The 23,243-nt window shown below is 40.0% G+C and overlaps 2 protein-coding genes across 2 annotated transcripts; one reads left to right on the top strand and one right to left on the bottom strand.

The window, feature by feature from the left end:
- Positions 1-698: 698 nt before the first annotated feature.
- On the bottom strand, positions 699-20,834 carry LOC105388702 (cilia- and flagella-associated protein 44). The gene is made up of 41 exons (XM_038119166.2): positions 20,656-20,834; positions 19,974-20,136; positions 19,493-19,647; positions 19,014-19,177; positions 18,661-18,791; positions 18,343-18,447; positions 17,812-17,961; positions 17,539-17,598; positions 17,102-17,344; positions 16,574-16,747; positions 16,267-16,458; positions 16,025-16,167; positions 15,814-15,941; positions 15,529-15,709; positions 15,202-15,367; positions 14,969-15,072; positions 14,696-14,798; positions 14,431-14,603; positions 14,104-14,313; positions 13,894-14,004; positions 13,155-13,323; positions 12,596-12,769; positions 12,232-12,429; positions 11,911-12,037; positions 11,658-11,757; positions 11,341-11,443; positions 10,833-10,952; positions 10,239-10,437; positions 9,751-9,907; positions 9,306-9,444; positions 8,894-9,096; positions 8,343-8,571; positions 7,981-8,085; positions 7,701-7,802; positions 4,681-4,835; positions 3,918-4,067; positions 3,267-3,408; positions 2,613-2,787; positions 2,231-2,341; positions 1,708-1,850; positions 699-1,498 (listed from the first exon to the last, which is right to left on the bottom strand). Exons 1-41 carry the CDS (start codon positions 20,814-20,816, stop codon positions 770-772), a joined length of 6,747 nt encoding a protein of 2,248 aa, XP_037975094.2. The 5' UTR covers positions 20,817-20,834; the 3' UTR covers positions 699-769.
- Positions 20,835-21,706: 872 nt separating this feature from the next.
- LOC105388687 (electron transfer flavoprotein regulatory factor 1) lies at positions 21,707-22,555 on the top strand. Its single transcript, XM_011559641.3, has 2 exons — positions 21,707-21,897; positions 21,989-22,555. The coding sequence occupies exons 1-2, from the start codon at positions 21,856-21,858 to the stop codon at positions 22,196-22,198; spliced, it is 252 nt and encodes an 83-aa protein (XP_011557943.1). The 5' UTR covers positions 21,707-21,855; the 3' UTR covers positions 22,199-22,555.
- The last annotated feature ends 688 nt before the right edge of the window (positions 22,556-23,243 follow it).

Here is a 23,243-nt window from a genome sequence, read left to right as displayed (position 1 = left end):
TTATCTGTTCCGGTGACACTGACAGCTCACGTAAATGTGTAATATTTCTCAATTCTATTAGATTTTAAGTTTGCCAGTAGTGGTAATTCGCTTTTGTTGTTTCAATAAACCCGTCTAATCTATATCAATATCTAATTCATTAGTAAATAATGAGTTATGGATCAATTTAGTTCGCTCTCACTGGAACAGATAAGTTTGTCGCACTGTAACTTAGAATAAGGTGTCCAACTTCCATTGCATTGGCCAACTTACAGACAATACGACACTACAACTTGTAATTTTGGCGATATAGTTAGGTGTATGGAAGCTTGGATAAATACCTAAAACGAATAGCCAAGTGAGGGAGCCGGTGGGGTACAGCATCAGACTCAACACATGTCACGTCTGTATGTGAGGGCCCCCTAGTGTTAATCCCGATTTACATTTATAATATCTGGTGTACATCTCGGACACGGCAATCGGACGAATAGTTACTACCTGTAATACGGTTGTTGTTTTGACCGGAACTGTATTACACTAGTATTAATACCTAATACAGCCGTTCATAAGTAAGGGCCACTTGACCAAAATATTAAATCTAGATTTAGTGAAAAATCTCTATTTATGGCATAAAAATTTATATGGACTGACGTCACGTACCTAATGATAGTGTGATAATAATTTGAAAACATGGTGAAAGCTAAAGCAAAAATATTGCATGATTACAAACTAAAATACTGTTTATTCGGATCATTATTCAAATTACCTACAATAATAAATAAAATTAATCTTAGTGAAATTCTTCGCCTCCTGACTCGTCATGCCCGGAGGCCTGTTGTGTTGCGGTATGATCTTCTTTAGAGGCCTGTCGGCTTGATGGCTGATCTTTGGATGCCCTTCGGCTTAGCGCATGATCTGATGTCTTGGAAACCTGTCGGCTTAGTGGATGATCGTCTTTAGATGGTTGACGACTTAGTGAATGTTCTTTAGAGGTCTGTCGGCTTAATGGCTGCTCTTCTTTGGATGCCTCTCGGCTTAGCGCATGATCTGATGTCTTGGAAACCTGTCGGCTTAGTGGATGATCGTCTTTTGATGGTTGACGACTTAGTGAATGTTCTTTAGAGGTCTGTCGGCTTAATGGCTGCTCTTCTTTGGATGCATCTCGGCTTATCGCATGATCTGATGTCTTGGAAACCTGTCGGCTAAGTGGATGATCGTCTTTAGAGGGCTGTCGACTTAGTGAATGTTCTTTAGAGGACTGTCGGCTTAATGGATGTTCTTTAGACGCCTGTCGGCTTATTGGATGTTCTTTAGACGCCTGCCGGCTTATTGGGTGTAATTCCTTTGAGCTTTGTCGTGTTGGTGGATCTACTTGCTTCAAAGATGTTCGGCTTGACGGATGATCATCCTTGGACGACCGTCGGCTTGGTGGTTCGTCTTGCGTGGAGGACTGTCGGGTTACTGAAGCTCTGCGGCCGTCCCCCGCGAGACTGCTGGCTCTCGATAACGACTTCACTGACTGCATGTGAAAAAGTTTATTATTAAATGGGTAGTTATTTAAAAAAAAACAAATTTAACGATAGCCTCCTTCCTTGATGTGATCACAGGTTTTTTATCGGTGAGATTTCGGAAGCAGCCAGCCATAAACTAAAGCAACTTTTCATTAAATGGGGCTGGTTGAGGTATCTTAGTGGGTAGTTATACGAACAATGGAAAGCGTAAGCATACCTCAACTTCTCGGTCCATGGTCTTCTGTACCTCTTCATCAATGTCCCTCGTCTCTTCCGGAGACAGCACCTGGGCCTGGAGGCTGCCCACGGCCATCGCCACCAGCCGGGCGAGGTCTTCGTCCGGAGCGTCGATGCCGCACTCTGGTGACAGAAATAATTGTTGTCTGACTGAAGGTATAGTCAAATGCCTGTAGTTTATGTTGTCGAGAGCTACAGTCACTATAATTATATCACGTAGTTTAGAAAACGGGTTGCTTGTTACTATGTAATACGGTGGCATTACATGCTGAAGCAAACATGATGAGAGCTCGCAGGAGTTTTCGGTTCGTACTTTTTTTCCTAAACAAAGTGGAGCTTAGTGTAACATAGCTTGTATTTATAGCGGAATAGCAGAAGTAGGCTGTCAAGGATAATTAAACCACAATAGATGAATATACTTAGACCTTCTTACGATAGAATGGTATCTACGCAAAGATAATATTAACAGTCATGTCAAGGTAGTTAAATATTTAACAACTCACCCTTGATTTCGCTCACAATATCTGGAATGCTAAGTTTATTCACAGATTCTGCATCCAATCCTTTATCACTCATCAATGAGTTCACAAGAGTCGTCATTGTTTCTTCAGTTTCTGAAAAAAATATAGGAAGTAGGTAAGTATTTAAGTACTTACAGGGTAAGATTCACGAGATACAATACTGGGTTTAGGGTTCCGCGAACGGCAACCAAAAATCACCTCATCTCTGCTGTCAAATAAAATGCAAATTCAGCAGGCTTTATATCTAGTTCTGCAGGTTTCCTTAGCGACTACTTGGCATGATTCTGCTTAAATTCAAGCTCTGGCGTCTGTCAACAACACAATAATAAATAGAAGAAGATCGAGAAACAGACATTAGCCACACCTATATCGGCCTGGCTGGCGGAGTGCAGCAGCGCGGCCAGGCAGCGCGCCAGGCGCACGCCCAGCCCGGTGCCCTCGTCCTCCGCGCCCTCGCCCGCCACGCCGCGCAGCGCCGCCTCCAGCTGCTGACGCAGCTCCAAGCTCATCTGCTGCTCTTCGCCTTGCACCGCCTCTACCTGAGGACAACAACTTATGTCATCATTACGACCCATCACGCCCCCACTGCTTGGGCACGCGTCTCATTCCAATGAAGGGTTTTTACGTAAGGGCTGTTATGTAAGGGCTGAATAAAGAAAGAAAATTGACTACTGCTCATCGAAGCTGATTAGTTTCATACGCTGATAAGTGTGTGAGAAATAGCCATAGAAAATGTGATCGGCGCCAGTAGCTTTTAATAACTAAAGCGCCGCCACCGATCTGACAGTTTCAACAAGATGGTCAGGTACTGAGGAATGTGTGCACCTAATTATAAAGTGCTATTAGCCCGGGGCGCTGCTAACCAATTAGGCTGTCTTTACGTGTACGTCTACTCAATAAGGCTATGCACTATTTTTTATGCATAAGTGATTCAGGATTATGATTACTTATAGAAAGGACGGTTGACAAGTATTCAGTATATCACTACTAATGTGGCCTTAGCCAAATCTCCACTAACATGGTCGTGGATAAGCCTGTCCAGCAACAGGGCGAGCGCGTCGAAGGCCTTGGTCTGCTTCTTGTAGCCGGCTGGGTCGCCGCCGCGCTTCTGCAGCCATTTCTTCACCAGCGCGTCTAAGACCTCGTAGCGTGTCACGTTTCTACACAGATACAAATATCATAAGTTCTAGATAGATTTGGAAAGTGGAAAAAAAAAATTAACCATCCCAGCGATGTCGGAGGCCAACATACACTTTGGGTCGCTGAGCCAGTGAAGTAAGTAAGTAGATATACATTGGCGCAGTACCAACCTCTGCTCTAATATTTTCCTCAAGTCCGCAATGTCCGTGAAAAACGCGTGAAAAACAAATCCTTGAGCATTGAGTAATTTGTCTCGTATGGAGCAGTACATTTATGCGATTTCAGAATGGGTCTGATACAGAATTTTACTCAGTCCATAGGGTAGGTACATTGACCTCAAAGAGAACGTCACTGATAATAATATTATGATAATACCCTCTAAACATTATGTATACTTACTCACCCCCTTATTCATAGAAAAGCTACAGAACGTTGTCAAATTGTTCTTTGACTGAGAGGGACAAAACATTTAAACAACTAAAACGTTCTTTAACTTTTCTATGAATAAGGGGGTAAATTTAAAACTCACCCCGAGAGTATGTCCGGCAAGGCGGCGGTGAAGTCTTCGAGCAGCTCGGGCGCCTCGGCGCGGTCCAGCCGCATGAGGTCCAAGCTGTCGTGCAGCAGCTTCACGATGGTCACGGACTGCTGCAGGTTCGTCGAGGAGCCCAGAGGCGTTCTGTGGGGTTACCATCACCAGACATTAGCAATTAACAATCGCTCGCTTGACAAGCGATCTGACGTTACTTGTACGTATCTGACACATGTTTGCCAGGCGACACTGCTTATGGATTTTTACGTTACGGAAGCTGATGAGGGAAGAATAAGTGAAGCATTCCCAACAGATTGTAGATGTTTTTGACTGTGGCCAAAATCTAAATTGGATCAGACAACTGCGAGTCCAACCAATTGACCAATTCATGCTCATACAACAGCGAAGTAGGTATCACATTTAAAGATTAGGTGACCATCCTTCTAAGTACTACAGATTTCTAAGAACCTATCCACTAACAATCATTTTCTATCAGTGCACGCAAACCGGCATAATCACGTGCACCTGAATCTCAAATCAATGATTGTTGTTGTTGACCAAAACATTGGGTATTTCCAATCTTATCGGACAGAAAGACGCCAATGACGATAATGTACAGTCACCTGCATAAGTAGCTATACACTTTTGTACCATGTCAATCTACCTTATCAACAAACCGCCAATGTGTGAATGAATGAATGGTGAGTTTGACAAAAGTGTATAGTTAATTATGCAGCCGACTGTACTAATGACGTCATACATGGGGAAGTATCTCTTGCCGCGGTACAGGCGGCGCGGGGGCAGGGCCAGGTCCACGGGGGAGGGGTCCAGGTCCGAGGGGGAGGCGGCGGGGGGCGGGGAGCTCTCCTTCGTGAGCGGCTTCACGCGCAGGCCCGTGATCTCGTCCTTGATTTCCTGAAACAAGGGTTTTGATAGCTGTATTATTTTATTTGTTTTGTTATAGTGTACCTATTCCTATTAACTAGCATATGCTATTTCTATTAGCCACCATTACAAATGTAATTTGTAATGGTGGCTGCTTCTAAAAATTACTTCCGTGAATTATACTCTCCTTATCTTAAACGTATGTCTTGAGTACCTAAGCAATTATTTTGGTATTTAAGTAAATACCAGATTTTTACATAAATTCATTTACTTATTTACTAACTAGAACTAGAAATACTCCTCGAGGTGCTCATCATAGTACCTACCTACTATGTTTTATAAAAAAGTCTCAACCCGGTAATACGAGTATAATAATTTTCCAGGTAATTGGGATTTACCAGGCATCTTTTAGGAACCACATCTCTAAGAAATTTGAAAGATCAGTATCTTATCGTAGGCATCAAGATATTGTCATTCTCATACGAGTAGTTTATCCGGAAGGCCTGCTATGGTGACATGTTTTTCATCTGATTTCAAGATTATGTCATGCGTCATGCAGATGGACTTGGCAGTGTGTGATTTACTAAATAAAATGTTTACACTGACTTAGTACGCACCTGATGGTGGTCAGTGCAAGATATATGAGCAGTATTCGTTTGGTTAAGGAAAAGTGCAGTTGTTAATTTTAAAACATGGAAATCAAAACTATTGACAGCGTGAAGAAAAAAAACGTGTTGCGCAAAATATTCAGTAAGAAAACACTGAACAGACGTTTGCCGATCACAAAATGGATCACTGAATCGTATAAATTATCCACATTTATACAAGACTTATTGGCTGGAGTGACGGTGGGAGCGACGGCGGTGGCGCAGGGGATCGCCTTCGCCATGGTGGCCGACCTCTCGCCGGAGTATGGACTCTACTCCCTGATAACAGGAGGTTTCATCTACACCTTGTTCGGAAACTGTAGAAATATGTCTGTTGGGCCCACAGCTATTCTATCAGCATTGACGGCGAAGTTTGTTCGTGGATTATCATCAGATTTCGCGGTGCTGGCGACCTTCCTGGCGGGCCTGGTGCAGCTGACCCTGGGCATCTTCCAGCTCGGCTTCCTCGTGGAGTTCATCTCGGGGCCGGTCATCACGGGGTTCATCACCGGAGCAGTGTTGCAAGTGAATTGCGGACAACTGAAAACTCTTTTTGGAATGTCCGGTGACGCAGGAAACACCTTTGTAGAGGCAATTGAAAATTTATATAGAAACTACAATACTTTGAATATTTGGGACACTGTTTTAGGGGTAGTAACGATGGTTATTTTGTTATTATTGAAGAAGCTCGGCGATGGCTGTAGCCGAAATGATTCTTCCCTTAGAAAAATAAGATGGTTTGCTTGTTTAGCCAGAAATACTATTGTTGTAGTAATAGGGATAGTGGTTGCTTTTATATGTTATTTAATATGGGGATCTGGCAGTGAATTGACAATCATTGGCGAAATTAGAGGAGGGATGCCATCATTTCAACTACCAGCCTTTAGTACGACAGTTGGAAATCAAACTTACGATTTTAAACAAATGCTTGAAACACTAGGACCTCAATCTATAGTTTTGCCTTTGATATCTCTTCTAGAAGTAGTTGTTATAGCAAAAGCATTCACACCGGATTCAAACTTTGATACAACTCAGGAAATTCTTGCTGTAGGCCTATGTAATTTCTTAGGTTCCTTTTTGGGCAGCATGCCAACGACAGGTTCATTTTCTCGATCCGCCATATTGAAATCTACCGGAGCGCAGACGCCCTTAGCTGGAGTGTTTGTGAGTCTCATCATCATTTTGTCTTTAAGTGTTTTAATGTCATTGTTTTATTTTATACCCAAATGTGTTTTGGCTGCGTTAATTATACTATCAGTAGCATCTTTATTGCACACAGAAGAAATGATAAGTATGTGGAAGACTAGCAGAAAAGAGTTTTTCGTAATGTTTGTGACAGTGATTGTATGTTGCACTGTTGGGTTAGAATATGGTGTAATTGTGGGAGTTGTATTAGATATGCTTTTTATTCTCTTTAAAAGTGCCAGACCCAGAATCAATGAATCAAGGATGAAGATTAATGGAAGAGACGTATTAGTGGTAGCACTGCCTGAAACAGTTTCATATTGCTCCGCTGAATACATTAGAAAGACTATTTTAAGAGCTACAGTAAATTTAAATATAAACTCCTTTATAATCATTGATGGCACAAACACATTGAGTGTTGATACCACCGTTGCGAAAAATATAATGGATGCATTTACAGACACATATGAAAATCATTTTCAAATTGTGTTTTTAAATTTTAATCCTGATATTGTAAAAATGATGTTGGAGCTGAATTTCAGACAGAAAAGTAAATTTGTAAATGGAATGACGGTAGAGAAATTGATAGAAAATTCACCAGGAAATGTTTAGTTCAGATTAACCACCAAAATATTGAATTTTAATGGTAGATATTATAAATCGCTGATAAGATCTGATCGAATGTGAAAGGTTAACTTAGACCTAGGTAACATAATAATTTATTTGTCGCATTTTGAACGTAGATGGTTCAGGAATAAAAGTTTTGGTGCAGCTATAGTTTTAAGCGGTTTATTTCTTCCCTCCATAACCTACCTACTAAAATGTTATAAAAATATACTAAGCGTTATTGATAAAATCCTCTTGTGGTGTGAAATAAGATAAGAACGTAAACGTATAAATAGTACGATAGTTTTATTATGTTACTAGTTTAATTCTAGTTTAACCTATGTTTAATTATTATATTAATAAACAAAGAAATTAGTGTTTTAAATCAAAAATACCTAGTGCTTGTATTACTTCAATTTTAAAAAAAGTATATTGAAATGTTTCATTGTTTACTTACCTGTATATGGTGCAGCTGCTGCGCGCGCACTATGCGCAGGCGCACCACGTCGCAGCGGTACTGCTCCGGGCTGTACGCGCCCACCGACGCCGACGACAGGGGCTGCAAATACGATTAGATTTATTATTGTGTGGTTGAGATCCGGGTTGTGATTGAGTGTGTTTGAGGTTTTATGGCAAAAACTTACAACCATTACTTAATTTAATATTATATGGTTACACCATAATCTGCGATGGAAAGATTCTATTATCAGAACGTAGCTATCGATTATTTTAGTTACCTTATTCGGCATGACGTCAGCTTGTATAGCGGCAGCTAGCCGCAGCCGTTCCGCTGATTCTTCCAAACACTTGAAATATAACTTTTCTTGTTCCGAGTAGCGTTTCTGCAAGTTACCAAAATTCAATTTGATATTACTTACAGTATGTGAATGTAACCAGGTACAAAATGCACCAACTAATTTGAGTGCTTAACAAAAACGTGATGCAGCATCTTGTGACGCAATCATGTCCACGGATGGACCTGCCACTATCACTTCAGTTATTTAGCAATTTAGTAAGTTTTCACATAACTTCTGATGCTATCATTCCAAAAGCCCCCGAGCGTCGCTTGCCTCACATCACAAGGAACTTTAATCGTTACCTTCCAATCCCGTATCTGTTGCAGCAGCTGCGGCACGAAGTCCATCGTGGCCATGTACTTGTGTCTTCGCGCCATTTGTTTCAGCAAGTCGTCCAGAGTCTTGTCGACTTTTCGCGGTTTCCCCAGTTTCTTCGTGAGCACGTCCTTCATCTGAGCTCTCAAGTCTTTGGCCGTCTCGTCCATCACCCGCAGGTCGATGTTCATGCGGTGCAGATGCGTGCGGTTGATTCTGAGAATGGTAATGCAATTTTATTTAGGATCTAGTCCTGCCTATGTAAAAAAATGTGACAACGACAAAGTAATATTGATCAACGACTGGGAACTACTTAGGTACAGGTTTCTAAGACCAATATAGAATAGCTTTGCTTTGCCGTAATAGCAGAATAAAACGTTCTATTCTCTGAACTACGAGTCATTTAGTTACAAACAAGCAATATTTATAGCAATAATTATAGCATTATTGCCTCGTTTTCACAAATATTTTGTGTTTTAACGCGAGTGGATTTTAAACATACTGTAATCGAAACAGAATGTTTATTGTCTAAACTGACTTCTGTCGTTCCTTCTGCAGCAGTATCTCCTGCTGCAGCTCCAGCACCCTGGACCGGAGCTGCTTGAGCACTCGCTGCGGGAACACCACGGCGCGGCTCAGCCCCTCCGGCCCCGCGCACTCCGCCAGCGCACGCGCACGGATCTGGTCGTAGCGCAGGACCACCACGGTGCTCACTTGGTTCAGGCAGTTTTGCTTCTCCAGCTGTATTGGGGATTTAAGTAAGTGTAATCATTAAGGTCAATAATAAAAGTTTCTGAAAAATAAGAGTAGCACTACGTTTTCAGAAATTCAAATGTTTCTTAAAAACACTATAGGGACCTACATAAAAACAAGTAAATTCGGATATGCGATGGGATTTGCGGGCCATTAGTATTAGTAGTCATTATAGGGCTATATTACCACATCCTTACCATAAATTCTTTTAATTCATTCTTTCTCTCTTCCAGTTGCACCGAGAGCTTCTTTTTCACTTTTTCATGAGCTTCAATATCTTTCTTTAGAAGCTCCACTAGACGATCATTTTCTATTATTTCTTGTTCTCGCTTGTGTCTGTTATTAGGAGGTACTTATCAATCTTTTGAAACATAATTTTGTTATTATTTTTAAATTAATTAGACATTCAAAAGTATTCAGTAGGATATATTTACAGACGTTACGCCAATAGCCGCGTTCCCACCTGTCGCAGGCCTCGGCGAGCGAGGCATGCCTCGGGTTTGCTAGAACGCGATCCAATGCTCGGTTTGTATGGTCATCACCAAGGGTTCTTTTATACAAACCGAGTGGACAATACTACGAACTTTAATAAAAATATCGATGGTTTTATTGAAGCTATGTCTAGTAAAATCCGACACTAACCTGCTGTTCCTCATGTCGTAAGTCTGATCGTAAATCTCTTGCTCGCAGCCCTCCGGACAGACCGTGGGGTCGAGCCGGATGGGCCCGATGTCGTAGCTGTCCAGGCTGCCCGAGTCCTCGTCCGACGATGATGACGATGACTCGGACTCTGATGTATCTGTTGAACATTAAAAAAATATAGTTAAGAATAACTAATTTAATCTATTAAACGTTCAATAATATCTACTGTAGAATACCTTTATAGGTAGTATAACTATGTTCAAAAACTTTCAGCTTCGATGGTTATTAGGTTGACTACCAACAACCCAATAAATAAGATATACTTATATGATACCGATATAAAATATACATAGGTCGATGAAAAATTACAATATGTATAACCACTACCATCAACCAAACGCACATTGTACCAACTTTCCGAGCATCCAGACTTGACAAACGCTAGTCCAGTTCTTATTTACGCCCGACAAGCAATACAGAAGACTAACCATCATCATCCAGGTCTCGCGGCGGGCGGTACTTCTTCTTGAAGATGCGTCTCAGGAAGTCGGCGAACTTGCTCTCCTGCACCAGCTTCTTGAACTGGTGGTGGATCTCCTCGCACTCAGCCTCCAGCCGCTCCCGTTCGTCTGCATGCTCATCTATGCGCTGCTCACAGTCTGCGATCTGCTCTTGCACTGCTCTCACCTAGAAGAAGGTTTGTGTATTCTGTGTGATTACATTTTCGGAGTTCCGTACCTCAAATCAGGAACCCTTTATGTTCACTTTGTCGTCCATCTGTCTGTCTGTCTTTAGCCGAGCGTCCACTGCCAGCTAAACCAAGTTAGTTCGCATTATTGAGGCAGTTTTTCATAAGTATTATGTGCGTCCACTGCAAACCATGCACTATGTATGAAAAACTGGCTCAACTATGAGAACTAAATAGTTTAGCTGGCAGTGGACTCTCGGCTTTTATCTCAATAACGCATGAAGTTGCAAAAGACACATATTTTGACTATTTTCATGCTCATTAAATTTTATACCTTCATATTTTTTCTTGACATCACTCATATTTCTGTCTTCAATCATGTAGCTATTCATACCTGCATCAGTTTCCCGTAGACCCTCTCGGCGAGCCGGTCCTCGTGCGCCTCGAAGCGGTTCAGCACGTTCATCTCCTGGTGCAGCTGGTACAGGTGCAGCTGCTGCAGCTCGTTCTTCTCCTGAAATACACCCAAAGGTTGTCTTGAAGAAATCGCTTTGAGTGATAAAACCGTCTTTTTGTACCTATGTGTTCGAATATAAGCTTTGTAAATTTTGTTCTTGTGTGTGTACAAATAAAGAATATTCTATCTATCTATCTACACCACACCAACAACATGAAGTTATGGAAACCAATCATATGAAAACGCGGACTCGGATGAAACCAATCGTACAACCTTTTTCTCCCGTTTCTTTAACCTTTTTAGATCAAGGTAGTGTGTAGGGAGAAATTAATCGGAATAAGGCACTCCTAATAGTTCCATATTAAAAATTATACGTGGCATTTTGAAATCAGATAGGTACTTGGGAAATATTTACAAAACATAAAATAATAATACAAGTACCTACCTGAACCCTAATTCGTTCCCGTTGCAATTGAACCAGCCGAGCATCAAACTCAGTAACTGCTGCTTCAGCATCTGCTATCAACATATCTTGCTCGTATAAATGCCTGAAAATAAAGAAATCACCGTAGCCAAAGCTTGCATGAATGGAATTTCAGGGGACTCATGAATAATTTTCATACATCATGCAAGGCAGTCATCCTTTCATATAAATCCATAGCACTAAATAAATAATACAATGCTTTAGCCATTATTTGGATCATTACTGAATTATTATAGAAGGTTAATTTTACAATTTTAAAGGATGTACAAATTAGGTACCTCTTTATACGCCGCTCCCGTACTTCTATCTCAACGTCCGAAAATTCTGCATCTGTTCTAGGCCTCAACATCTCCCAAGTGGCCGCCAGTGGTTTACTCTCTATAAAATGATTTGACTCATTGTTACCAATAAAATATAGTAAAGGAGTGTAATGTTGTTCGTACATGTGTGTCATTTGTGTCTACTTGTTAAGTAATTTCTATTTCTATATTTTCTAGAAGCAAAGAGGAAGTATAAGATACTGGAGATTACCCATAAGTGTGACAAATTTAGGAACTCTTGGCTCCTTTATTCTTGCCTGTGGAAACAGGGACTTTCTGCGATCCATTGAAGGTTTAGATCTGGCACCCATCGGTACTATTATCGGCTCTGGGTTCACCTGTAATATATAACTAGTAATATTAAACTATTATTGGACAGCATACTTAGCTTGTTTTAGCAGATATGCAAACTTTAATAGCATACTTAAAAGCGTATTTTAAAAGCTAAGTTAGTAAAAAAGCTCTAAGTTAAGTAAAGGCGAATATATCTTTGTCGCGCAAAAAAAACAGTCAAAATAATACATGTATATACCTTCAGATTTTTCTCTGGGAACTCCAATTCATAATCAATGGACGGCACAGGGGGAGGTTGCTTCACCAGTTTGGACGGTATTTCCGCCCTAATCTCCAGTAGGCGTTCTCCAATCTGCTTCATTTTAGATACCAACTTCACCTTGGCTTCTCGGAGCTCTAGAACCTTCTCGTTGAAACTTCTTTTGGTTTCGTAAACCTAGGGTGAAAGTTAACCATGCTTAGGAATTTGATTATAATCTATGTATATTCTAGGTTAACATATTGACATATTTATTGTGCCTAATATACAGGGTGTATTATTAACGTATTGAAAAAATAAATGCGGCAGCTTCTCTTTCGGCTTACTACAGCGTTTTGTATACCTCTTTCCTGGTAAGACACAGTCGCAACTGCGTGTTGTGTCCCGGCGGCGCCACGTAGTCGGGCTGCGTCTTCAGGACCCGGTTGCCGATGGTCGCCTCGGCCTCCCGCAGCGCCTCCTCGGCCCCGGGGGGAAGGGCGTTCGGGTCCGGCTTGCGGGACAGGTGCTCTTGCCACTGTTTACAACGACAGGACTTGGTAATTATTGGACAGAAGAAGTAAAAGTACTCCAGTAGCAAGAAAACGAGCTTAGCTTACCAATTAATAATATCGGATGAAATTTATAAATGCATATATTTATGGAATCTGTGGATATAACGAACACATGGGAACTAATAGGGCATCTTAACGAGATTAGAAATAGTGGCCTACAATTCAGACTAATAAGATAGACACATTATACAGGGTGCTTGTTTTTAAGTGGAGAGTTGGTCCCATAATGAAAGTTATAGGTACATTATAACGAGTACATTCACCTGCCAACGGGAAAGCCACTAATAAACAAGCACCCTTGATTTATGTAACTGGCTACTGTGTTGATTTAGAACTATAGGTAGTTACCTCCATGAATTGCATATGATGTCGATGTAGCCGCTGGTAGTAGTTGCGGATGGCTTTCTTCAGTGGATGTGGAGGCTTCGGGGGCAGCCCCAGCAGGAAGGACGCCGCGCGCGGGGCAGCCCAGGAGGGCCGCCGAGCCATCGGCTTGCGAGTTAATACGTCCGCGCGTCTACATCAACAAATACTTGTTAAAGGTGATTAAACCTATGGCGTACAGCAAAACTAGTTGCCCAATAAGCAGTTGTCATGCTGAATATTGTCATGCTGAATATTGTCATGCTGAATATTGTCATAGGCTTAGGTGGCCCCAAGTATCGCTGGAGAGATGAGGTGGAGAAGGATCTGCGCGAGCTCAAAGCGGACAACTGGCGAGAACTTGCACAGAACAGAGAGAAGTGGCGTCTTTTGGTAGCGGAGGCCAAGATCCACTTCGGGTCAACGAGCCATCAAGAGTGAGAGAGTGAGTGAATATTCTGAATATTGTCATGCTGAATATTGCCATGCTGAATATTCTAAGATTTAAGTGGTCGAGTGTCCGAACATGCTGTGCAACAAGCCAGTGCATGCAAAAGCCTAAATTTATGTGACTTACTTGGGGTCCTCATAGTTGATTAGATACTCGATGCTAGGCCTAACGTGGCAGCATGGAAATATACACAAATTATACAGTAAGTAAGAGGACGATGGGTCGAGGGATGTATTCGTAGGAAAGTTTTATAGATACTGGATTATTTATTACCGTCCTCGTAAAGCAGCCTCTGCCATTTTTTGGTGGACTTCAGCCAGTTGGTCTTCGAAATCTTTCGAAAGATTTTTTTGCCGCAGTGGTCGAAGTATTATACTGGGGTCCCTGAAATATGATGTTACACAAAGTTATGGTCATATAGTATAGAATAAGGAGGTACTTACGACAGTTTTGAATATGAAGCATGAGTTGCTTGTATCTTACCTGATAGCTGTAAGAGCAAAAGGGAACACATCCAGCATGATAATGTATCTTGAATGCATTTTATTCAACCCTATATTAGAGGCTTCCAGTTGGTGAGCTAATTTTCTTATTGTCAACGCTTTGGCTTCATCTAATTCATCTTCTTGTGCTTTCAAGGGTCTCGGATCTAAAGTTAAGTCAATTTGTTGCGAAACTGGCAGCAAACGGTTTCTAAAATTAGTAATTTATGTATTAAAACCATAATAATATGAATAGATAATTAATTAAATGATAAATTATGTCCCCGTCATGTTGACTAGAATTCAAACGGTTACATATTAAACTCACGCTTTAATAATTTTGTTGTATTCAAGGCTCAGTTGAGAGAGAGTATCTCGCATTTTTTTCTTGTGTGCATTAGCAATAGCCATCATTTTGTCATATTCTTCTTTTTGTTTTAACTCTTCATGAGACATCATTTCCCCATCCACCGTAGAAGGCTCTTGTGCTTTTTTGGCTGTCTGGAAAATATATTTAGCATAAATAGGAGTAACTATATCATAATAAATTATAATTATTAAAATCTAATTAATATAAATAGTAAAGTACTTACAATACTCTCAAAGCGTGGATATTCTTTTACTTCCACCAATGGCATTGGGAAGTTTACAGTATAGCTGAAAATATTACCATCTCTGCCGCAAGTGAAAAGTTTCCTGAAAATTAAAGGTATGCTTATTTATTACTTACAGTTTTTATGGTTTGATAATAAAAGATAAAATACTCTTTATTGCACACAAACATAGAAAAGAAAATAAATAGTACAATCGGCGGCCTTATTACTAAAATAAATGTTACTTAAAGCAGGATTTTTCATAAAACTTACCGGCCATCACAACTAAATTCCATTCCAGTGATACTACCTGTATAACGATCATGCATAGGAAGGTAGTAAGTATCAGTGAAGTCTATTCTCGGGATGGGCTGAGGCTGTAACATGTTATGAACGTAACATGTAAATATGTAAGTAGTTAGTAGGAAGATAAGTTGTTTAGAATGGTGAGATGTATCACCTACTGCCGGCATGACGTTGACTAACGTGATACCCTGATTGCCTACCTCTTCTTTGGCTAAACGTCTTCCTTTCAACTTCTTCATAAGTTTCTGCTTAGAAGCCACCCAGCTCTCGTAGTGGAATTTGGGATTATCCTCTTCTTTAGTTGGCATCCGTAGCATTCGAATGTAACCGTTATTTGTGCCCAACAGAAGATACTTCTTTTCACAACTAAAAGAATTACTTAAATAAATTTCATGTCCAGTTTACATAGAGTAGAGGTACCTACCTAATTACTTACTAAAGTAATTTTTTTAAGCCTGTAGCATTTCTTGATCTACATACTAATATAATATATACTTAATCAGGGAGAAATATAAAATATTTCTTACACAAAACGTAGAGTAGTGAGGTCGTCAGCCCAGGAATCTGGTATGGGGGCGTATTTGTGAATGTCAGGGTTTCCCGGCCTCACGAGCAGTAGTGCGCCGGTGCCTCGCTGCACCACCCACACACCCTCGCTACAATACTCCGCCCAAGTTACAGTTGGACCATGTTTATCCTCAGATTCCACTGAAATTTCAACAATTTCAAGCCTAAACCTTATCGAACAGTTATCGAATACTTTTTCCATATCGAACAGTTTTTTTTCCGCACCATAAAAAAAATGTTCTTACGAAGTTCAATTGGTCCGATCCATTCTTCATCATCATCGTCTTCTCTTTCAGCTTCATCTCTGGCTTTCAGGGCTTCTTCATCCAAACTAGCCAAATCTTCTTCAGTTGGAAATGGGCGGCGCTGCAAACTGTTAAACAAACACGCATGATGTAGTTAAATATAAGCGCCGTGCATGTTTGTTATAAAACATTATATTTTAAACTTACTTACATATGTTTTTTAATGATTACTTCCTTGTAGGAATCAAATTCCTGTTTGAAAGTCGTGATTTCGTCATATTCCTTTAACGGAACGTCTGGTAAAACTGCCTCCATAACCAGTCCTTCTTGGCCACATAGTAAAATGACTCTTTCCTGAAACAAATATTATACTTATTCATTAAAATGGTCACTTGAATTCATATAAAAACCAGTGTTTAGATTCTGTCTGCACATGTATTTCAACAACTTTACCTCTTCTGGTTTCCATGTCATGTGTTGGATATTTTTAGGGGTTTCAATAAACCCAAGTCGATGTAATTCAAAGGGCTTTCCCAATACTAATTGGTACATGAATATTGTGGTGTCTTCTCCACATGTGATTAGTAAAGTTCTTTGAAGGTTGATAGTTATTTGCGTTATTGCCTTTGAATGTGGCTTTAGCAGCTGTAAAATTAAACAACTAATTAATAACTGATAAATACTTATACGTAGACTATCTTATTATATGTATACATGTAAAGGTACAGTGAAATAATAAGGAAGAAAATAATATACGAACGGATATAGTTTCTATAACTCCAATATCTGTAGCGTCACCTATTATAGATCTATTAGAATGAATTGTGATTTCTATAAATGATATGTTATCGTGTATCCTTTCAGGGTGTAATAGTAAACTTCTCATGATACCATCAGCAAAACCAACTAGCACTATGCGAGACGATGGATCAACCTGAAAAATATAAAGGAGACCAATTAGGTCAGAAACAACAAAATGTTTAACAACAAAATACGTGTAGGTCTAGTTTGCAATCTGAATTCGTAGTGGGGTGGTGATATAATCAGAAGAAACGGTAAGAAACATTGGGTTTGAAGAGTTCTCTACAGTGGATATCAAAAGGCAAACGTAACGTGGACGCTCTCTAGCCCACTGGACTAAAGACCTTAGACAGGCTAGTAGGGAATAGAATAATGGAATGGAAAGGAAACGCAATTTAAAAGCTTAGCTGTGGAAGATTATAATATTCTAGTAGGTAATAATAATTAATAATAATATACTTATTATAGGTAAAATGAAAATGCTTACATCAACCGTAGGGTACAACAAGCACGTTATAGCCGTGGGGAACGTGTACTTCACCACCAGCGCATTCGTGTCTGTGTTGTAGGCGTGGAGACAGCCGTCCACCCCGGCGGTGAGCAGCAGAGGGTGTGATCTCAGGGTCGCCATGGCAACCACGGCGCCCGCGTGGCTCGTCATCACCTTCCGGTGCTCGCAGTGGATATTGTCAAGCTCCAACTCCACTGTCCAGATACCACCGTTGCCGTCCTGTTTGAAAGAAAATATGAAAAGAGTAAAGCATTGTGAGTGCAGCGCGGACACTCTCTAAATCGACGAACGCACAAGAATTGTGACACAATCGGCACGCTTCTATCTTCAATCTTTGCGACAATTCTTCGTTGATCGATTTAAAAAGTCCTGGAGTCGTAGTTGAATAAGTCTAAAAGAATTATTGGTCTTACTTGAGCGTACCAGAACATGTCTTTCTGGTGTTTCAGGCACATAATTTCACAGCCCGGGACCTGAAAAACATATCACTGAATACAACGTACGAAAAGTCCACAACATTTGAATGCAAGTCTTTGCAAAAGTTTCTACTGCCGCTATTCGGGTTCGTTATTGACGAAGATAAACGTCACTACTTAAAACGCCATAAATACGACGTTGGATTGGTGGAACGCGCTTTAAACGCGTTTATCGCCGTCGGTAACAAACCCGCTGCATTAAATCCTCACGCAAGTCTCCGCGACGGGGTTGAGTTCCACGAAGGGGTCGTCCTCGGGCGGGTCGGCCTGCTCCACGGAGTCCCAGTACCAGGCGCGCACGCAGCCGTCGCGCGCCACCGTCGTCACCTCGTCGCCGGCACCGCTCAGCATGAACTGCACCTGCGGCAATTGTAAAGGTAAATCGTATCGGACCAACTTTTACCAAACGAATTTTCATGGTATGGAGAAACGGCGTCGGCAATGCCGATGAAGTGGACGCACTTGTGTGAATGTCTCTACAAAGCATACGATGCGTCCGTTGCGTACGATGCCGAAATATGGACGTTTAGGTTAAGGGAACGTTACAGAGTAACCCAGTACTTAGAAAGTCCAATAATAATCATGGCTGCATGCACGCTACACTTTAATGAAACAAATGTCTGTATTAGCCCCTAAATTTAATACAGGCATGGGATTGGATATGGGAAAAATCACGGATATTAAATTTACATTACCTGAAAATATGGTAATGTAAATTTAATATAAATGTATGTAACATACGATAGGGGCTTGATGGCATGGCTTCCTGCCTCGCTGCGTGACTTCAATCTTCACGAGGCCGGCCTCCCACACCAACACGTTGCCCCATTCACAGCCTGAGAGCACCTAAAAAGATAACTATCATTATTATGCAGGTAGTGATTTTAGGTAAGGGGTAGGTAATAAAAGAGAATCATAAAAATACATAAAGTTCCTACTTTACAGGTTGCATATTCCGGTAAGGTATAATTCAATTAAGGGTGCATATCATAATACTTAATATATAACTTTTGTGAATTGAATTATATTTTAATAACTAGGTATCTGGTTAGAACATACCTTTTCATCGGGCATAGGATAAACACCAAGTACATCGCAGATTTCAGTCTTTCCAAACCTCCCCAGATCACCTTGAAGTTTTAGCCCAGTGAAAGTGTGCACCATTTTCCAAAACTTTATATGGCCTGCACCTGGAAAGATGGATTTTATGAATCTTTACCGTTCTTCTTCATAGATTGTCGATTACTGGGGTGCATCCAAAAAAAAGTGCATGCTTTTCGAATACATCCACTTAAGTAGTTTCAGTTCTAACATGTATAATATTATTAGGTATACATGATTAATTTTAAATTTATATTTATAGAAATAGATAATTTAGAATAAGTATACATATATGTGTACAATTAAATTACCAGCAGTCGTAAGTTGTCCAGGACAATACGGAGAAAAGACGACAGTATTCACATCGAAAGTGAAGGCGCTGGTTCTCAAGAGAATCTTGTGTCGCCTCCAGTTCCAAATAGTGATGTTGTAGTCTGGCTCCTTACCGACTGACGCTAGCAGTTCACCATTTGGGCTGAAATGTATAAACAAAACAGTCTCTGTATAGGCTTATTATAATATATCTGATGGTGATGGAGTAAATCACTTCAAAAAATACATTACCTACTCAAGTCAGTATAAGTTTATTTAAAACGATGAACTGCTTCTCTCTTCTTGGTTTTTATATCCTAACGACGAAAACTCTTTCAGACGCTTTTCTCTGCATGTGGAACTCGCGGAACTCAATGCGGTCATTCTCTAAATCGATGAACTCAATTCAATGGAATCCTTGTTCGTTGATTTGGACAGTGACCCCTTGACTATCAAACGGCGCTACAAATATGCTGACCTGAAATCCAGTGCCGCATAAGCGTTGGCCGTGCCGTCACGTAGAACCGCATCTATCTCCATCTGCGGCCACGTGTAGAGGAGGATGAGTGGCTCGCGGCGCCCCTCGCGGCCCTCCGCCACCGCCAGCCGGTAGTGCGGGTCCTTACGGTACGACTGGAGGGACGAGAGCGTGCTGGGTTAAGCTTTTGGTTGCCGGAGGGTTAGTAATGAACCGGCGAGTTGTTATGTCCCTTAGTATGCAGCATTTTCACCTTTAGAGGTACGGCAACAAAAAAAGGTGAAAAATAGTTTTGGGCATGTTAAATTATAGCTCTATCATAATCAGTATCAAGCATAACTATCAAATAATTAGAATTTAAAAAGTAGTAAAGAAGTAGATATTAGGTAAATTTGTGAATGCATTTATTTTGGCTTCTTCTCCATTCCGGGAAACCCAACCCCATCCCAACCAAACACCACCAACAAACAGCTCAACTTACAGCAATATATCCGATAGAGCCGCCGGTGGACGTGCGCCGGCTCCACGCCTGCCCGGTGCCCACGTCCAGGAAGCTGACGAGGCTGCCGGCGGCCCAGCACACCACGCCGGCGTCCGCGGCGCACAGGTTCAGCACCTTGCGGCAGTCGTAGCCGAACGAGTGACTGGCACAGGCTAAGGATGACTTATTTTTTTGGGAAAGTAAAAACTGTGTACATACTCTAAAGTGCATTGTATTGTTATTCTATGATTGTACTCATATAAAAACGGCGATACAGCGACCTATCACGTAAGTAGGAACACATGTGCAGTGAAAAGCGGGTGACTCGCACTATCCTACTATCACTATTCGTTTTTATAATGGCTTTTGACTCATGGGTCCAGCAAAAGACAAGTTTGTATCAAGATTGTAAGACGTCGGTAAAGTACCTAAGTAGGGAAGGTGGTAGCTATATCTATTGGACCTACATCTTTACAGACATTATAGTATAAGTTAAGAGGTACTTACATACGTATAATTAAGTAAGTGATAAAAATTTATAAGTCCAACGTCTTTTCTGCATATGAAAACCGAGAAACGAATTCCTATCTATCGGATCGAACTCAGCTAATAGTGAGGTTTCTCCTCCCAAGCCGAATACCCGGCTACTATTCTATCAATACCACCACTTAGCAAAGGATACTCGAACTCGAACAGGTCGTACGGCATGGAGGAATCTACGCTGGTCACGGCGCCGGACACGAAGTCTTCATCGTCGTACTCCGACAGCACGGACTCGCCCTCCCCTCCCCCCTCTTCTTCTAGGAACTCCTCGTGCACACTCTCGCCTTCCGTTGCCAACATGTCAGTGTCGCCTTCGCCTATATCGTGCTCATCTGCAATGTTGAAACAATCATAGTTTTTATAGAACTTAATATTAAGCGTAAGCGGGTCATCCCGGAACTTTTCTTATTCTTATTACTCTTCGACCAAACACTTAGGTGCAGTTTAGTGTTTTTTGTAGTACCTACTTGGATGGAAAAGTAAAGGGTTTTTTACTAACTTACCGGGTAAAGAAAGAAGCAACAGCAGCAAAGATTACGTGTTAAAAGTTTCTAGGTATGTAGGTACGCTACTCACCATCTCCATTAATAACTTCCATGATTTTAAAGTTTCTAGTTTTTAACCTTTATTTATTGACGCCTTGTTCGATATCGTAACTGATCGTAACATAAATAGCACAAATCAGTTGCTTAGCGACAGGGTCATGGGGGGCAAGGCAAAGGAAATAGTCCGGCAACTTTTTAACCATATTCTAAAGCTGCTTACAGCGGGTTTCGTTGACCTTCGTTGCTGCAATCTGCCCTGTATTAAGTATGATAAATATCCATTGTTGTGCGAACGTTGGGCGTTCGTTGGGTCGGTTGCAGCTTAAGAGAATCCATAACAAAGGAGAATCCACAATCCTGACAAGCTATAACGGCAATGATTTGAAAAGGATATACTTAGGTACTTACATAAGTTATTTAAGGTATAAAGGCCTATATTTACTGGAAGTTCAGATTTTGTTTGTCACATTTATATTTCGAGATAAAAAATATATCGTTAAAGTGTAAAGAAAAGGTTTTTAATATTATGTGATAAAGCGCCATCTTTTGTCGAGTAGCAAAAGCTAAGCGGTTATTAAATATTAAACGCTGGCAACACCAAACCTTAATCATAATCGATAGGTTTAATGTTGTTTGAAGGACATCTCTTTTTGACGTTTCAAAAGTTAAAATGTTGTCTGAGATTGTGTTGTTGTTTTGATAGTTTATTAATTTATATTTCTTTTGCCATCAGTGGACTATGAACTCTTAGAAAATAATATACACTATTTTTACCATCAGTTTTACAAAGTACAATGTCTCAACAAAGATCAGCTGTAATTAATTTATACAAGACGGTATGTAATCTATCCTATCCTTGAATTTATTGCGCAATTATCTACTTTCTTTAATAACAATAGCAATTACTACCAACTTATTATGTTTCAGCTCTTACACTTAGGTCGAGATTGGCCGCAAGGTTACGATCTATTCCGTAAGCGACTCCACAAAGTTTTTATAAAAAACAGTGAAGAAACTGACCCCAAGAAAATTCAAACCATGATCAAACATGGTGAATATGTAGTTAAAGAAATAGAAGCTCTTTACATGCTCAAGAAATACCGGACCATGAAGCGTAGGTACTATGACGAAAAATGACTTGAAAATTCAAACTGTAATTATTTTTAACATCTTGTAAAACCTAAGTTAGGTTCATACTTAAACTTGCCATGTAGGCGACCCTTTATAGTTTGTATCATTCCTTTTATGAATTCTCACAATTTGTTGAAATATCCTTTATAAATAGGTAATAATGCCTAGAAACTAGAGACCATTAGGTATACCTTGTTATGTTTGTATTAACATTAAGTATACTTGTAGGTAGGTAAGTATCATAATGTGATATTACATAAGAATCATAATGTGATATTTAAAACAACTAATTTGGAAATATATTAATTTTGTAACATAAATACTTGTAATGTAGCTAATAAACAAGACATATTGGCAAAACTATTTTTTTTTTCATTTTCGACAAACCCAGTTAAATTACTAACCTAAACTTATGTAATCCCTACATAAACCTATTTTTTTTATTTTAGTAAATATAAGAAATAAAACACGTTGTCTATTTAATTATATATTGTAGACATTTTTTATCGTTTACATAATTCATTACTATAATATGAAATCTCTTGTTAAAATAATTATATTTTATTTAAATAAAACATCTATATCGTATCTAAATTAATTGTAACGAAATGAGTGAATGATTTTTTAACAGGCGAGTGATATGACAATTTTTTATCAATCAATTCATAAAATATACATTAGACCTAGTAATTATAACAACTTTGTTCAATATTCGTTTAACACAAATTACTGTAACTCATCAGGCTATGTGTAATATTGTGTAATAGAGAGCTATTTGTTACACAAAACAAACTTCCGTCTATAGTTAGTAGTTAAATGGAATGCTTTATTCATAATCATAATTCATAACATTAAGGATTTTAGGATACATGGTAACAAATTTTTATTTCGGCAAAACTATTTAATATTATAAGATGTTTATAACAAACACGTTTTATTCTATACAACAGCTCAACACACCTACGCGCCGGGAACTCTCCCAACAGAGAAAACTCTTACCATTATCTTTTTATTATTAAAAGACCGTAAATAACAGCATGAAATATAAATA

The sequence above is a fragment of the Plutella xylostella genome, chromosome 12, assembly GCF_932276165.1.
Source record: "Plutella xylostella chromosome 12, ilPluXylo3.1, whole genome shotgun sequence".
Lineage (NCBI taxonomy): Eukaryota > Metazoa > Arthropoda > Insecta > Lepidoptera > Plutellidae > Plutella > Plutella xylostella.
This window is presented reverse-complemented; position numbering and strand designations above follow the sequence as displayed.